General features: G+C 34.6%; 3 protein-coding genes and 1 long non-coding RNA gene across 5 annotated transcripts; 2 read left to right on the forward strand and 2 right to left on the reverse strand.

The window, feature by feature from the left end:
- The first annotated feature begins 1,159 nt into the window (after positions 1-1,159).
- LOC132055790 (protein BREAKING OF ASYMMETRY IN THE STOMATAL LINEAGE) lies at positions 1,160-3,091 on the forward strand. The gene is made up of 5 exons (XM_059447775.1): positions 1,160-1,542; positions 1,774-2,102; positions 2,299-2,418; positions 2,646-2,809; positions 2,940-3,091. The coding sequence occupies exons 1-5, from the start codon at positions 1,455-1,457 to the stop codon at positions 3,058-3,060; spliced, it is 822 nt and encodes a 273-aa protein (XP_059303758.1). The 5' UTR covers positions 1,160-1,454; the 3' UTR covers positions 3,061-3,091.
- A 114-nt stretch (positions 3,092-3,205) lies between these two features.
- On the reverse strand, positions 3,206-7,813 carry LOC132055789 (protein MICROTUBULE BINDING PROTEIN 2C-like). Its single transcript, XM_059447774.1, has 5 exons — positions 7,510-7,813; positions 7,326-7,409; positions 4,330-4,677; positions 3,764-3,982; positions 3,206-3,643 (listed from the first exon to the last, which is right to left on the reverse strand). Exons 1-5 carry the CDS (start codon positions 7,684-7,686, stop codon positions 3,488-3,490), a joined length of 984 nt encoding a protein of 327 aa, XP_059303757.1. The 5' UTR covers positions 7,687-7,813; the 3' UTR covers positions 3,206-3,487.
- A 3,412-nt stretch (positions 7,814-11,225) lies between these two features.
- Positions 11,226-14,405, forward strand: LOC132055791 (uncharacterized). Of its 2 annotated transcripts, XM_059447778.1 has the most exons (5): positions 11,226-11,396; positions 11,511-12,129; positions 12,810-13,194; positions 13,859-14,169; positions 14,248-14,405. In XM_059447778.1, the coding sequence occupies exons 3-5, from the start codon at positions 13,084-13,086 to the stop codon at positions 14,354-14,356; spliced, it is 531 nt and encodes a 176-aa protein (XP_059303761.1). In that variant the 5' UTR covers positions 11,226-11,396; positions 11,511-12,129; positions 12,810-13,083; the 3' UTR covers positions 14,357-14,405. The 2 variants fall into 2 exon arrangements, with proteins under 2 accessions (XP_059303761.1, XP_059303759.1); XM_059447776.1 differs by lacking the exon at positions 11,511-12,129.
- On the reverse strand, positions 13,037-16,356 carry LOC132055792 (uncharacterized). Its single transcript, XR_009414650.1, has 3 exons — positions 15,235-16,356; positions 13,847-15,042; positions 13,037-13,170 (listed from the first exon to the last, which is right to left on the reverse strand). It is a non-coding gene; the product is annotated as an uncharacterized LOC132055792 (long non-coding RNA).
- Between the last annotated feature and the right edge of the window lie 594 nt (positions 16,357-16,950).

A 16,950-nucleotide genomic window follows, 5' to 3' on the forward strand; every position in this document is an offset into this window, starting at 1 on the left:
AAAAAAGATTTTAAATAAACGCAAAAAGGTATACGGAGAAGAGGATTGATAATGTAATAGGCATAGTAGATATTAACCTAAAAGAGAGGGAATAACCTAAATACTGAACGCACATAATATTAAAATTCCAACTATTAAAAACAGATGTCTTTTTAAATAAATAAAACTTTTATATTCATACTTTAGAAGAATTCAAAATCAAAGTTCAGAATAAGAGGTTAAGCGCTAATGGAAAAAAGATTTTAAATAAACGCAAAAGAGTATATGGAGAAGAGGATTGATAATGTAATAGGCATAGTAGATATTAACCTAATTTGAGCCGAAGAAATTTATTCAAATATAACCGTTAATTCGTTTTGGTCTCAAATTTATGGAGTTGTTTTTTTCAAATAAACGTTAGGTCACAATTCTTTATGTTATGTCTACCATATTGCCAGTAACCACTTTCAGTATAAATGCTGTTGGAGTAGTTGGTCAAGTCTTCTATCTAGAATTCTAGATTGATACTTTATTTGTAGATTTTTTGTTTTATACGTTTCTTAAGAAATACGAGTATTAATTAAGAGGATATTTGACTACTTTACCCTTATTTATGTCTAAGTTATAATTTCTCTTTACTAAAGTTTTACCCTATTTATGTGTCATCTCTATTAATGATAAAATTCTACTAAGGGTAAAATGGTGAAACATAATTAAATGCGTGTTGAATTTCTAAAACGATAATTATTTTTAGTAACCACGCAAAGAATTTGAAACGGGAGAGTAATAAGAAGGAAAATGGCCAGTAGAAGCTAGAGTTGGAGCAACAATTTGTTTTCACCCATTCAATACTATAATAAATAGTGTGATACACTTTCATAAATCTTAAATCAGAATGAAATTTTAATGTTAGCAATTTTAAGCTATATACGTACAGTGTATTTAAAAATTACGGACCAAAAGAAAATTTTACAAATTTAGTAATGGACATTTTCAAAAACAGTATCGTTTGAACATTTGAAAGAGCTCAAAACTCAAACCCTTCGAGAAGTATATACTTCACGAGAATATGGTGATCCAAACAACGACCACACGTGTAGCATTAAAAGCACTACATTTTCTTTTCTTTTCTATTTTCCCTTTGGGCTGACAAAGTAAGTTTAGTACTAAAACAGAAAAAAAAAAAAAATGTGTAGGAATAAAAGTGAGTTGCCATATATATCTCCACGTTTTACTCCCATTATGGCATGTTAAGGAATTATAACCGACTCATTAATCATTATGGGATGGGATAGTAGTATATACAACTGTAATTCTTTCCCCCTCTTCATGCTTCCATGTCTTCCTCCTTTAATTCCTTTTTCAAATTCAAAAAAGTCCCATAATTCCCTCTCCTTAACATTCTCCCCTTAGCTCTCTTCAAGGAAAAAAAATCAAACTACCCCTTGTCTTGCTCTTTTGATACTTGCATCAGAATGAGCAGTCCATACACAGTAACCAGGCTTGTGAGATGGCGCATTAGAGATTGGGTATCTTGTTTCTATGCTTGCAGGTTCCCCTTAGGTAATCTTTTTCCTATGCTCTTCTTTTTTTGGGTTGATTCTCGGATGGTCACTCAACTAACAGTTATTATCTCAGAAAGTCAACCTTCTTCTTGATTTAAGTTTCCTTCAACAAAAAAAGTGACTTTATGAGATAATAATAACTATTAGTTGAGTAGCGATAGGAGAAATCAACTCTTCGTTTTTTACTATACTTTTTTCTTTTCACTTTAATGATCTAATACATTTGTAGAGGAAGAAAAAGATAAATTTTGCTCAATGACGCCTGAAAAACCGAGTAGGAAAATGATTTTTGACCCAATGGGTGATAGCAGAAAGAACAGAAAGAAGAAGTTGAACAAGAAAATGGAACACAGAAAAAAAGAAACAGTGAAAGTTTCGGCAGAGAAGGCTGAAGAAGGAGAAAAGGACTCGAATTGGCCTCGGTTCTCAGAAGAGGATTATATTGTGTTTTGCTTCGAAGAAGATGGAGGAATACATATAGTGGAAGATAGAAAGTCGGAAGCATTTCACCAGAAAATTGATCATGCTAACTTAACTTCAAAGCCTGTGTGTAGGAAGGTAATGAATCTTCTCCAGTTCTCCTTTTTGCTTAATTTCCTGTGTGAAAAGGTTACTACTCTTAACTGTAACCAAAATAGTAGTAGTACGAAATAATTCTATTGAGACTAGTAATCTCAAAGCATGCTAGAATAAGTATTATTAATACGACACTTTTTTTAAAATGTTTTCTTTGTTGACTTGTTGGGAAGAACAGCTTAAGTATGTAGAGAATGTACCAGAGGTACTTCCTCAAAGTAAACACGACATGGTCAGTGTAGATGGAGAAAACAGCTATGAGTCAGCTGAAGAACAGATTCCTGTTTCAGAAGATAAGGTAAGTCCGATCTGAAGACATATTTTGGAACATACATTAGGTGTCTAGTAGGCAACAGCTTCTGTTGAAGCGTTTAAATGAAAATTGAGGACAACTTTAAGGGGTTATTTATGAATTTGGTTCGCTATTTTCTTTCGGTCCACACTTCATTTTAAGATAATCAACAATGTTCTCACTTATTCTCAACTCGCGTTTAGAATTCAGAAATTGCTTCATGTTGTTGGCAGAGTGAGGGAAAAGGGAGCGACGATATGGAAGACGAATGGCCACCGGCTGTGATTAAAGAGATTAGTCACATAGGTGAGGTTAGTGAAAGCAAAACAACTCCATCTGCGGAATCAAGTGACTCTAATTACTCCAATGGTAGCACTGGTTCCTTTGCCTTCCCTGTGTAAGTAGTATCGCCATTTCTTCAAATTACGAAACTCTCCTATTTAACAATTAGTTGTAAGAAAATTTACATTGTGATGTAACTTAAATGGTATTAGCAGAATAAGTAACCATATTGCTAAAATTTGCAGGTTGGGCTGGGAATGGATGGGCAGTCCAGCTCAAATGCCAAAACCTGAAGAAGAAGAAGGCCCACGTTTTGGGAAGCATAAGGCTTGGAGCAGCGTTCGTCATCACTGTTGCAAATTTTGATACATTCTCCTCCCACTTGTTTCCCCTAGGACATTTTCCTACTGGATCCATCAAACTCTTTAAGAATATATAGATCGTTCTTTCATTGATCAACATTTTTTCCTTGTTAGCATGTTTTGCTAATTTACAAGCAACAAAAACTGAGTAAGGAGAAATCGAACTGAATTACATACAAACACCAATATGTAAATGGGAAGGTCAAGTCAAAGAAACAAAAAAAGTAACATCCAACAACACGATTCAGAATTCCAGCACATTACTCACTAATTACACCCAAAAGTAGCAACAGAGAGCTTCTGTATATCGGTAATCAATCGTGGACATGTTCTTGTACAATTGTTTGAGAAATTTACTGTCAACATAAATTATTTAAACAACATAATTTGCAGAGTAATACAAGCTATAGATGTCCAACTAGAATCCATGTTTATGTTCTCAGAACAAGTGACTGCAGATATAATCTTGCTTTGGCAGCTGCGGAAAAAGATGCTTCATCTTGATTTTCTTTAGCAGCGGCAATTGCTGCAATATAAGCTTCTCTTGCCAAATCTACTTCCTGCTTTCCTGTTTCATTTGGTTGACCCTGTACAAAACGAATTTGGGAATTACAATCCAACATAAACTAGAAGCTGAAAAGATAACTTATCAACAGTGTTAGTATAACATTCAAGAAAGCAGGTGTAGAAGGTAATCATTAGCTTACCGTTTCGATGTTCTTGTCGCATAAGTAAGGGATAACATCATAATCTTCATCTAAAGCCCTGGAACCATTCTTTGTCAACTTTTGAACAAACTGCATGAAAAATGCTATTTCTCGCTGCACCACCTCTAGATCTTCCTGCAGTTTCTCCACTTTCTTTCTTGAAGTCGTCGCTTCCCATTCTAACTTCTCCACTGCTGCTTGCTTGTCGGCTAGCTTAACCTAAGGAGAGCAAAAAGGAAGACATTAAGTGGGGTTAAACCCATCAAATTAAGGAGACCATAGACTACATCACTGGAAATGTTAGCACAAGCTAGTAGCAGTCGGTCTAAAAGTGCAGTAATGTGAAAGAGAACTCCTAATTAATCTCTCTTTTCACAGTCTGCCTAACACAGGACCAAAGTTGAGCTAATTGTAATAAGACTAATTGAGTAACATTTAACTGAAACCACACAACGATTTTGTAGAATAATTTGCATCATTCTTGATTTTCTAGAATAACTTGCATCTTTCTCCTTTTCTATTCGGGGCTGGGGTGGAGAGGGTGTAAGATGACATTAATTATTTACCTTTGCATCAGAGAGTTTCGCTTGAGTCGATTTGAGTAAAGAGTCCTTTTCTTCATATTCCTTTTTCATTTCATCTAGTTTAGCATAAATAGAAGCCATTTCATTCTTTGACACCTCTACTTCCTTCAAAAGTTCATCTTTCTCCAATAACTTTTTTTGCATATCCTCCACTTGCTCCCTCAAAGCCTTTAATTCTTCTCTATCTTTTTCTGACAAATATGACCTTGAGGAAAGCATTGAAACGTTCTCAGCACATCCATCTTGGTCACTGCCAACATTTTTATTTTGGTCCCTATGCTTTTTCGTTGCATTTGATTGAGCTGCATTCTTTCCTTTTGCTTCAGAAGTCTGCATCAGTTGTTAATGTTAGTATCTGTAATGCACCAAAACAAACCAATGCTAGTTTGCATGCAATCAGGAAATAAGCAAACAAACTTGCTTTGCATAACAACCTTACAAAGAAGTATATGCAAGCGTTTAGAAGTTAATTTCGCATGCACAACAAATCCAACTGCAATGCCGATACGAGTATCATATTTGGTCAATTCTCAGCTGAAACAAAGTTGACTTCTCATTTATAGTAGCTAGTTGATGGAGATAGCTAGACCTACTAACCTTAGACAAGAAATGGAGCGAGAGGAGGGAAATGGTACATTAAAGGCATTGTTATAGAGTAAGATATTAAATCCTTTTGATGCAAACTAAGATATTAAATCCTTTTGATGCAAACTCTAATTTAGTTTGTTAACATGAAACCTCAAATTTGATTCGTGCTCGCCTGTCATGAATCTGAAGGATTTCTTGCATTATTGTTCCATAAAAATAGTAATTATCCACAAATCAATGTGAGTGAAATTCCAAGAAGGTTTATGTTCTTTATTTTCCAGGCTCTGGCAACATTCACATTGCCAACAGAGTTGGTAACTAGCATTTTGAAACTTGTTTTCCAGCCTCTAATTTATACCTTAGTTGCAAATCCCAAAAATGGATGACCCCACAACAATATAAGCATTCGTTGTAGTAGTCAAGACAAGCTGAAAACCCGGCATAAATATAACAAGCAAGATTTAATATTCAAAAAGAATGCTAACATACTTGATCTGTAAAATAAGCACCCTACACAGAGTATAATAATTTAATTTCTTAGCCTTAGTATACATAATTTAATTTCTTAGTCTTATGAAGAAATTACTCGCTAGAAGGAAGCAGCTTTTTACTTGCTACAGTTGCATGAATATATAATGTAAAACTGAGAAATGCGATTTTCAAAGGGATTGTAAGGAGTTGCATAAGTATCATCCCATTTGTGGTTACATTATTGACTTTCTATGTTTTGCTGGATTGAGAAGTCTACTGTCTCCAAACAGATTTCTCCGTCCAGATATGGCAAAGAAGATTTCAGATGAACTCAAATCGTTTGTCGAAATACTAATCTTATGACTTCTAAGAACTGTATCGGATATATGTTTCGCTGACTAGATTGTTTGCAATTTCCTGTGAGGTACTCGGAAGAGATTCTTTGGTGCCTCTTCTATCTACATTACTTTCCCAAACCCACCAGAAAAAAGAAAAAGTGTGAATTTATCTTATACCCGTGCAATTCCTCCATGTCTGCATTATCATTATTCGTCATAATTAGTCTGGGGTGGCAGGAACATAGGGTGGTGAATGTAGTAGAAAAGCACAAGTACTTGCAGTTTTCACGTGCCATTCTACTGCTATCTTGTCTAACCCAATTTATATTCTTGAAAATCTCTTTCTAAAGACTTGACTGACTTTCTCAAGCCAATTCTCTGGTAAACTCATGTTTGTTATTTGTTTTTCTCTGCCTTGAAGAAACATTGAACTCATATTGCTAAATTCAATAGAATCCAACAGAAGATGCTCTGAAGTTTGATTTCTGGAGCAGGTCTGAACCTGCCAGAAGCACTGATTGCAAAGGCAACATTGCAACATTTCCAACATCTCTAGTACTCCATCTCTAGCTTTCTTTCTGTTTGAGGGACCTCCCAGTAAAAAAGCTTAGTTCTCATCAAGTGGGAAGAACCAAGCACAGGATTAGCCTTCAGTAACTCAGGACAAAACCAAAATTGGGATGGGTTAAGGATCCAATAATAACCCATTGCCTGGCAAGTCTAGAAGTTGTGGTACCTCACTTGCTCACACGGGAGACATATTGAAAGGGTAAAGATTGGACCAAATAAAAGTTAGTATCTTGTTAAATGCAGAGACTTTGACTTTCAAGGAGTCTGTCACCGTGAGAAAACAGCACAGTACCATTATACAAAAAGTGCCATGTGATCGAGAATAAATCTGGATCTCTATTGCTGTCAAGTTGGAAAATAATTTTGGCGAAAGTACTTTTAACAATATTTAAATAGAAATTCAATCACTAGTTCATAGAGAATTAAGTGAAAACTGGGAGTGAGACTTAAACCAAACTGAAATTTTGGTTTAGGCAGCTTATTCGATTTAAAGCAAACTGCATCCTGCTTTAAACTTTGAAGCTACTGAAACGATTTAAGTAAAGACACTTCACAAAATGTGTTCAGTACAGAATTTGAGGCAGTCATTGGAAAAATGGATAAAGTACTTGGTATTATTTCCTTTTCTGGTATGATGCTATTATCATACTACAACATTTGACTTAGAACCCCTATAAGCCATAATTTTTTTTGGTTAGCATCTCTTTGCAATTACAGTCCAAGGTAAGTCAAAATTCAGTCTGCCAGGACTTTACTCAGGAAGGTAAAGCATTAATTAACTTTCATCAACTCGAGCATCATAACGTTGTAGTAAATGGAGAAGGAAAATCTTCTCCAAGAAAGGAAGAGTTTTCAGGCAACTGGGGTTTATTAATCATTGCTTCTATTTACATACAAACATTAAAAATAGGAAATTTACACACGAAAGACTGTTCTTACCAAGCAAGTTAAACTTGATCTAGCCAATAATTAAGACAAATCACAGTAGAATTCAGACTGAAAATATCATACCTTGTTGTATAGAGACTCTCTTGAAGGCGTTTTGGTGTAGGTCATTGATCCCCTTCTCGTAAATGAAGACTTCGCCTTTCGATCCTGTCAAAAAAAAAAAACACATCAAAATTTACTTTGCTTGTTCGGTAATTTTTAAATAGAAATTCAACAAAAAAGGTTTAAGCGAGAAAATAATAATTACAATGAGGGATTGAACAAGAGGGACGATCTCAACGAGGTCATTGAAGAGCATACGGTCAACTGTTCGGTCAACAGTTGAATTAGAGAGAGATGAATCAGTTCGCCGGAGAGTAGGTGACACGTCAGCTCCGGCACCGAAACCGTCATTGTTGTCCGACAACTGTTGTGGCTCATACATTGTTGAAGATGACTGTGAAAATGTCGGTATAAACAGATTTGTCGATTTTTGAGACTATTGATTGAAATTTGAAATGCCTTTGATTATGCTAAGACTTTAAAAAGAAAGAAATATTCACTTCTTTTTCAAAAATATTTCCATTTCAACCTGCTTTAAGGGACGTTACAACTAAAAAGAAAGGTTAATTACGAAAGTACCCATGGATTTCTAACTAATTACGGTTTAATCTCTCTAACAGATGCCGGCCGGCCTCCTTTTAAATGCTAATTTTGCCCTTAACAAATCATTTAAATGATTTTAAAAGGATAGAAAATTGATGGATCAGCATTTGCAAATAGGTAAATGCAAAACATGTTGTTATTAATACCGCTAAAAGGGTACTTAATTAGGCTAAACTTTTCGAGGGTACTTAATTAAGCTAACTTTTTAATTTATTCTCGACGGCTTCTTAATGTAGGCTCTACTTGTACCTATCTTAGCTGCTAATTTTCAGCTTTAATAAATTTACTTGGAAGTCTAGAATTTAGGAGAATAAAGTTGCTAGATATAGGATGCAGTGTTGGTTAAAAAAATAAATGAAACCGAGTTAAACTTCCGTGTGTAATAAAAGATGCATATTCATAGGCCATAGCAACTCTAATTCCCTATCTCAAAAAAATGAAAGGATATGGAGTATTAGTAGTGCAAAAATCTTTTATTACCAATGTGTATAGCATAAATCTAAGACCATCACTCACTTCTTCCAAATTTATTTCATATCTTTTTTCAATTTGAGACATCTCAATATGTAATACAATTTCATTATTCGTATTATGTGACTTTAATCCTTCTTAGATAAAAAGGTGATTTTTCCTAAAAAAAAAAATTGAACCCTCGAGCATTCAAATCTTCATTTTCCAGTTTTTCACCTAATTTACTAGCGTTGTACAGTTTATGTAGTTTATGTCAGCGACTTCTTGCTTTCTAGTCGGAGTTTATCGGGCATGAAGTGGTCCTTGAAGATTAAAGGGATAAGGCATCATTACCCCCCTCATCTAGTAGCGTTTTTGCTACGACACACCTTACCTAATGTTTGGTCCTATCACCCCCTTAAACTATTTAAAACCGTAATATTTTACCCCTAAACGCCGACGCCACTCGTATGGAAGAGCCGACATACACTCTGCTTACGCTATGCGCATTTATTTTTATTTTTTTAATATTCACTTACGTGTCAATTTTTAAGAATAAAAAAATAAAAAACTCGATTTTTCTTTTACAAAATTTATTTTTAAAACCCGTTTTAAAAAAAAAAAAAAAGTGAATTAAAAAACTGATTTTTCTTTTAAAAAATTTATTTTTAAAACCCGTTTTTTAAAAAAAAAAAAAAAAAACTGAAAACGCGAATTAAAAAACTGATTTTTCTTTTAAAAAATTTATTTTTAAACCCGTTTTAAAAAAAAAAAAAACTGAAAAGTCGAATTAAAAACTGATTTTTCTTTTTAAAAATTCATTTTTAAACCCGTTTAAAAAAAAAACTGAAAATGCGAATTAAAAACTGATTTTTCTTTAAAATATGGAAAAATGGATTTGTTAATAATATGGAAAGCTTGATTATTTTTTTTAAAATGTCTTAAAAGATCTTGATTTTCATGATTTCATTTTCTTAGGACACTTTTATTTTTCAAATAAAATTCGGAAAAAGTGTTTTTCTTGTCAAAATTTGAAAAAAAACTGATTTTTTATAAAATTTTGAAAAAAATTAATTATTTTTTTAAAATGTGAAAAACTATATTTATATTCATATTTTAAGAAAATACAAATTTTTAAGAAAAAATTAAGTTTTTCCGCTTTTTTATGTTTCTCACTCTCTCAAAGAGTGAAACACACTCTCCTGCACATCAAGATTTAGGGGTAAAATATTACGGTTTTAAATAGTTTTGTGGGGTGATAGGACCAAACATTGTAGAAAGGTGTGTGTAAAAAAACGCTACTACCCAGGTGAGGGGTAATGATGCCTTATCCCAAGATTAAAATAAGACTAAGCAAAATCTAACAAGCTATCAACAAGATAGAAAATAGGACATAAGGTGAAACTCTTGAGGAGATATATATATCTCAATCTCCTTTTTTTAGGCTAATGCTCAACCAAATATGTCCTGACCGTCGACTTTACAAACTTGAATAGTTTTAACGAGATGACTCTATGTTAATATTATTTTACTTATTTCTCTTCCACAACCAATAATATATATCATATAAGTCAAATTAACTGACATCAATAATATGTTCAATCAAACACAGTATCATAGAAATTGTTAAATTTATTAAAAAAAGATACATGTATGAACAACCTTATTGTTGTCAAAATAATCTGTATAAGTATAAACAGAGTTTGAACAGAATCTGTACAATTAACCAGTAAACTACAGAAAGTACAGAAACTGGAAAATGAACAGAAACAATGTTGGGAAAAAAAAAATTCAGAATATAATCGAGCCCACTTAGTTCAAAGTGTGTCCCTGGGCGAAATTATTCCCCCACAAGCACTCGAGGTTGATGGAATATTCCCTAAAAAGATAGAACGATTATCTTACCGAATAGTAGTACTCAAATTACCTGTAATGGCGAACCACTCAACAAGTAGTGTATCACGCAGAATAAACAAGAGAGAGTTTTGGAGAGAAAGATTTGTAAGTTAAAAATTCGATCGAATTCGAAAAAATGAAGGAATTTATAGCATTGAGTAATACCGATTCTAATGATTGCAACCATTCAGATCGGTCACAATGTTTTTTGGAGGGAAATTTGAAAAAATCCGGAAGAGAAAAACGGATCGCCTGTCATGTCGCGGGTAAGGGTGGATTTTCTATTTAATTAATTAATTAAATAAATAATTAAAGAAAAGTTTGTCCAAAAAGATAATCAATCAATCGTTTGACAAATCCAAATCCAAATCTAAGGCCGAAAGACGAAGCGACGACGACGGTTAGGGTCCTGCCCTCAACCCTTTTAAAGAACAACTAGATAAGGTGTAATGTAATATATACACCTCTCCTTTCCCTCTTTTTCCCATGACGAAGCTTTAACCAAAGCAAAAAGGACCTTTTACATTCCCTTCACTTTTCATCCCATCATTTCCCATTCACCAATATCAAACCCAACACTTATATCACGTCATTTGATCACATATTATTTGCCGTTTGCTTATTTAGTACTACACAATTTACTTAATAAAATTTGATTTCTTGACATTACTATTTATATTGAATTAATCTCGCCACTTAGTTGTCCCTTGAGACATAATAGTGTTGCTAATTGATGTGAACATGACCAAACATCTGGTCCCTAGTACGCCAAACCAAAGACTCCTACGACAATAATACGAGTACTATATTTGAGAGTCAAATATTAATTCTATGATAAAAAGGTTGCAGTTCTAACTAACAAAAACTGCTTTCGTCGGCTATTAATTTAAGCATTCCCCACGCAAAGACTTGTCCAAAGCTGAAAGTGAGGGATTTCCTACTAACACAAAATTAAGGAAAATTAAAAGTAACCTTTAATTTGATTATAGTAACAAAGTGCATCAATAGCACCAAATAAGGAAGTGACAAATACAGCTGATGGATTTGCCTTGAGAATTCCCTATAAATGCACCTTCTTTCTTCCTAATATGTGTATATTAAGAATTGGAATATCTTGTCTATGCAGACCAAGAAAATTAACAAGTGAGTTTTAGCTTTGCTTCTTACACAGAATTACATTTTTTATTCACTCTTCTTTGTGATATCTTCTCCACCAACTCATGACTTTCTCTATATGTTAATTATGGCTGTTTGCAGGTTAGAATCAGTAGTTGATTAAAAGAAGATACTTTACTTCATTATTCAAATGTTCATTTTCCTTGTTTAAATAAATTATCTTAGTAGTAGTTACACTTGTTCGATGAGGGGGGGACTCTAGTTTTTGTTTATTTCTGGCCATTTGAATAATTTGTTGTCATGAAAAAATATGTATTGAGAGATGTAGTTGTGAAAGTATAGTTTTTGTTGAACAATCATTTCTGGAAATGCCGACAAGCTTGTGTTTATTAAATATCTGCAAATGCTGCATGAATATTTTGATCATTGTGAGGTCTTCAATCCAATCGTCTGCCTTTACCTAAATGGCATAAAATAAGAAACAGTTGAGACCTTGTGATCTGAGGTCATCTACTCTTCCTCATTAGTTGGCTCTCCACTTTCACTGGTTTGGTTAGATGCTTGGCTTGTTTATTGTTATATCATTTTTTTCTTCTCTTTGCAATTCAATACTTCTCCATGCTATTCTTTTGTAATCTTTAATCTTTGTTGCTTCCATTCTTGGCTTCTTGGTGGTAGGACATGTTTGAATTTAGTGAATTTATTTATGTGCAAATTGGTGAAGCTCTATTTCTTGGATATAATATTTTTCCGTGAAAATGTATGTCACTTTCTGGTTATGCAGATATGGCATAAGCCCTCATGTATGTCACCTGCGATCTATGTAGTAACATGGAATTTATTTGTTAACTGCTGAGTAGTCACTGATTTTGAAATCTGCCTTCTGGTCTTCACAAGTCCGTCTCACTAGTGTTCTCCTTTCGATCAACTCCTTGCTTCTTGTTAGCTTCTTTTCTTTTTAGCTTTTGGTCTACAAGATGGAGTCTAGGATGCGTGTAAGACTCTGATCTTCCTGTAAACATATGCTGATGTTCTGTGACCCTGATTTTCGTTTCCCTTCCTAAGGCATAACTGGAAAGACGTTGCTCGTCATTATCATGTCCATCTCAGAAAAAAATATGTCCTGTGAAGCAATAAAATTTGAACCTTTATGCCTAAAGTTATCTTGAAATACCACAAAAGAGTTGGTGAGTTTCGCGTAATAATAGGTGCCATATGATGAGCTCTTTTCTGTAATATTCCCTCAAAGTGTCCACCACTTATGGACCTCAGTCTTTCTTCAACTTTTATTCGATTGTAAGGAAAGAATGTGGACAGTATGTTAGAGATCTAAAATCACATTCAATATAATTCAAGCTTTTTCTATGTATGATACTGTAGTTCTTTCATGTAAATGCTGTTATATATGCTAGAACATGACAGTTCTTTTATCCACTGCAGAGAAAGATGTAATGTAAAATCTGAATTATATGGAGTGCAAACCACCCGAATTAGTTGTTTTTCTTCGAGACAGCAATCATCAAGTTTTCAAGGACATTTGTATGGATGGGGAAGAATGTTCTGTGCAAAATTGTGAGTTGAACCACCGTAATATTTATTACATGCTCAAGTATGAACTGGACATAGTGCAGAAGTAGAGTACAACGTTTCTGATTCCAAGCCTGAATCGTATGAGGGCATTGTTAAGCAGTTTGACGACTCTAAGAAGCTATTGATGGAATCTAAAGCTTCAGTAACTGAGATTGCTGATGCCATTTCCTTTAGCCATGATTTTCCAAAACGGCCGAGTTTGGACAGAGAGCTGGTTGATCAAAAAGAGAATCAGGTATATTCTCTATGCTTAGCAGTTGTTGACTTGTTCTATTTCAGTTTTTTTCTTTTTGGGTTTGATAGACTCTACCTCATAAATTCTTGAGGTCACTTCCTAACCAAACAAATGGAAAGAGGAAGTAGGGACTCAAAATGCACAAAGCTAGGCCTTATAAAACGTGTAAAACTGAGAATTATTAGAAAGTGGGAATCATGCAATCTGCCAGATGTTTCTCAAAATGGTACTAATAATGCTACTCTTTGTTGTTCTTATTTTAGCTTTTTATGTTTCTTTCTTCTTCTTTCAGTTTATCCCTTTGCTTCCGAACTATTCAGATAAAATTCTACGAGTTATAGGTATCTTTACTGTGCATTGTAAATACCAAAAAATTCTTATTATAGCACAATTACCGTTGACAAAATTTACTCACTCTTTAACCTCTTTTAGTTTGTTGGAACTCGAAAGGCCAACTAGTTCATCTAATTTAATTCTTAAGTTTCCTTCAAGGAACCCTTGAACGGATTATAAAACATTCTCATCTTTGCAGTTAAGTAAATAGCATGAATTATTTAATGTACCAACGAACCCTTTGAAAGTCTATTTTTATGATTTATGCGTTAGTAAAGAGTGTAAAGAAAGAAACGACGGATCAGACACATTTTCTTACCTCTTTTTATAGGATAAAGAGATGAAACCAGTCTCAATGGCCTCTAAGTTAGTCTCCAAGGAAGCATGTTGTGACAAAAATAGTGTAGCAGATTCAATTTCTAGAGAAGGATCAGTACCAAATACAAAGGCAGAAAACAGCACAAGCATTGAATATGGAACACCAAGAAGTTTAGCATCATTGTTTGCGAGTCAGAACACTGAAAAGCTTCCAGATCATGAAGACTCGAATCTTGTAGCGGTCTCAGCAACGAAGCAATGTCATGATAACATCTCTGTTCGGTCGAGTAGCACCAACAGCACAAAATCTTTTGCATTTCCTGTGTAAGTTTCTGCTAAACTATTTCTCACAATTGATCCTCAATCTCATATATTTACTGAGGTTAAATTCTTATCAAACAGACTAACCACAGAGTGGGCCGGCAGCCCTGCCATGATGGTGGAGGCTGATAAGAGAGATTTTAAAAGGCGAAATTGTCACTGGAGAATGTGCTTTGATTTCTGCAAATAATAAATTTCAGAGTTGAGCTGTATAGCGGTTTCTGCAACTTGTTTTTGTCATCACTCTTCATGGTATATAGACCATAGATAACATTTTGAAATTTTGTTCTGGGCAATACATGCTTTCCCATCTTCCGGTCAAATCTTTTTTACACATCACACATACCTAGCACACATTTATCAATCGTCCTGAAAAACACATTGACCTTGACGCCTTTCTTCCATCAAATTTGGCCATAGTACTTCTTTCGTTTTACCTGTCTCAAGTTCACGGGTTTAAACTTTTAGAACACTTAATCAAGTTATTACGCAGATAGACCTCCATGGTAGATAAATCACAATATTGAAGATCCAGAAAAGAATAAACTCAAAAGTTTGTTGGGAGTGTTCTCTTACAAGTTACTTTGATAGGTGTTTTAGCTCATACATCAACGCTGCAACCATAGTTGCATTGCAGATATCTAATAACTTGGACATCATATTGCAATCACCACGTGTAAGGTGAATTAAATCATGGATTGAATACAACTCTTCTCAAATTCAAAAAATCCATCCCCAGGAACAAAATAGATGGACCATATCAGATCCAACTTCCTTAGGAAAAACAAAATCTGAAGTCTATAGGGAGGGCGATAAAAGTAAAACTCCATCATGATTCATCACTCGTTTCCATCACCTCAATGCAGTAACAAATTCCTGTCACAAAGGCAGCAGATGATTTTAAAAAAACCAGCAAATAAACATGCACGATAATCCAGTAGAAACAAAAACACGAGCATTGTGTAATTTACTTACATATTTTGTTGAAAGCCCACAATATCGCAGCTCTGGACGTACTGGTTAATTGATTCTACTGTCAGATAATTCTCAACGAGATCATTGACTTACATATTTTGTTGAAAGCCCACAATATCGCAGCTCTGGACGTACTGGTTAATTGGTTCTACTGTCAGATAATTCTCAACGAGATCATTGACAGACACCAAGTCATCCACAATGGTAAGCATGATTTGCAGTTTCTTTATACCATATCCAACTGGGACAAGTTTTGCTGCAATGAAATGCCACAGTCGGCAGCAAGAGGAGTTGAAACTGCCTCGGTGATAGGAGGAGAACCCTCTACCTAAACACCAGAGCCTTCTCCAGATAACACCACTGCAAGACACGGTATTCAGTACGACATGACCAGCTAATTACCAAATTTTAATGTATCACAAAATTGAAAAGAGAATATATTACCCCAGAGATTGCAAGAAACAAAATAATACGCAGAGCTGTGGAACTTACGAGATTCTCAAAAGCACATCAATGTGAGGTGAGTAATGGCTCGAAGTGAGGCTGATAGGCTGGTGTAGTGACCATATCCTTAGCTGGGTAATATGGAACCTCGCCGCATGGGCACATTAGGCAGTGGCTGGTACTGTGCCGGTGGTGTATAGTCTGGATCAAATGTCAACCTTGTCCCCTGGGCGGCAGCATTCATAGACTCCACCGAAATGTTGCTCATCTGCTCTGCCAATAACTGCACCGCTGGATACTCGGACTCTCTTGATTCGGGCCCTCATTACTACACTTCTTGAGAGATGGCGCCCAGTGACACATACATTCATGCGTACAGGCGAGGACACCATCACATTGCACATGTATCTGGATGCAATCTCTAAAGAATTGCAAGATTGGACCAGTTTGGGTGAAATTTTTCTTCCACTCACAAAACTTCAAATTTTTCCAAGTAAAATGCACGTCCAAACACAACTTCAAGTTCCAAAAACTATCTTTCAACACAACTTCATAAACTCTTTTTATCAAGTTTCACAAAATCTATTGACCAAAAATGCTAAGTCTTTCTACGATTATATAAGACAAGAATGGTACTTTACAATTACGGGAGGTAAGAATTCTTTCTTCTTATTATTATTACCTGTAAGTTCACATCCCAAATCATCCATCATATGAAACAGAGAAACAGAAACAATAATGTAAAAGTTTTGAAAGAGAGCGAGAGAACACTAACCACGCAGGGCTTTTAAAATGTTTTTAAAGTGTCGTGAGGGGCTTCATGTTATGCTATTTGTGGGCGAGTTTACCACACAAATACCGACTTTTTAGGATAGGTGTTGCACTTATTAGCCGATTTTACACAAATAGCGACCTGACCACATCGTTTGGTTCGCTTGGGAGATCTCAGCATTAAGTTTGACATTTATTTTATACGTTGTTTGGTTGTAGGTATAAATATATCCGGAAAAAATTTAAACCTTCAACCAAATTCAAATTTAGTCTCAAACTTAATTATGTATATCTCATCAAGCTTGGGATACCTCTAAGGTGGGATAAATTAATCCAAAAATTATAATCCCGAAATAATTTAGTCCGCAAACCAAACTACCCGTTAAGTTATATTCAACTTTTCTAAAGTATTTAATTTGTAGCTAATGTTGATAAAATTTAGTTTTCAGTTGGGCTCAAGCAATTTCAAATATACTCTTAATGTGACATGATAATATCAGTTTTAGATCAAACCTCCGCGGTTTTACTCTAAAGAACTCACACCAACCATTAAGAATATCCTTACACCCTATATGTAGCTTCCCGATCATTTTA

This window comes from Lycium ferocissimum, chromosome 5, assembly GCF_029784015.1.
Source record: "Lycium ferocissimum isolate CSIRO_LF1 chromosome 5, AGI_CSIRO_Lferr_CH_V1, whole genome shotgun sequence".
NCBI classification, from domain to species: domain Eukaryota; kingdom Viridiplantae; phylum Streptophyta; class Magnoliopsida; order Solanales; family Solanaceae; genus Lycium; species Lycium ferocissimum.

Excerpts from the sequence above, each read along its gene's own strand:
- LOC132055791 (XM_059447778.1), top strand. The coding sequence starts at position 13,084 with ATGGAATCTAAAGCTTCAGTAACTGAGATTGCTGATGCCATTTCCTTT. Across the intron at positions 13,195-13,858 it reads TTGATCAAAAAGAGAATCAG|GATAAAGAGATGAAACCAGT; the intron begins GTATATTCTCTA and ends CTCTTTTTATAG. Across the intron at positions 14,170-14,247 it reads AAATCTTTTGCATTTCCTGT|ACTAACCACAGAGTGGGCCG; the intron begins GTAAGTTTCTGC and ends CTTATCAAACAG.
- LOC132055789 (XM_059447774.1), bottom strand. The coding sequence starts at position 7,686 with ATGTATGAGCCACAACAGTTGTCGGACAACAATGACGGTTTCGGTGCC. Across the intron at positions 7,410-7,509 it reads CTCTTGTTCAATCCCTCATT|GATCGAAAGGCGAAGTCTTC; the intron begins GTAATTATTATT and ends TTTTTTTGACAG. Across the intron at positions 4,678-7,325 it reads GAGAGTCTCTATACAACAAG|ACTTCTGAAGCAAAAGGAAA; the intron begins GTATGATATTTT and ends CAACTGATGCAG.
- LOC132055790 (XM_059447775.1), top strand. The coding sequence starts at position 1,455 with ATGAGCAGTCCATACACAGTAACCAGGCTTGTGAGATGGCGCATTAGA. Across the intron at positions 1,543-1,773 it reads TGCTTGCAGGTTCCCCTTAG|AGGAAGAAAAAGATAAATTT; the intron begins GTAATCTTTTTC and ends ATACATTTGTAG. Across the intron at positions 2,810-2,939 it reads GGTTCCTTTGCCTTCCCTGT|GTTGGGCTGGGAATGGATGG; the intron begins GTAAGTAGTATC and ends TAAAATTTGCAG.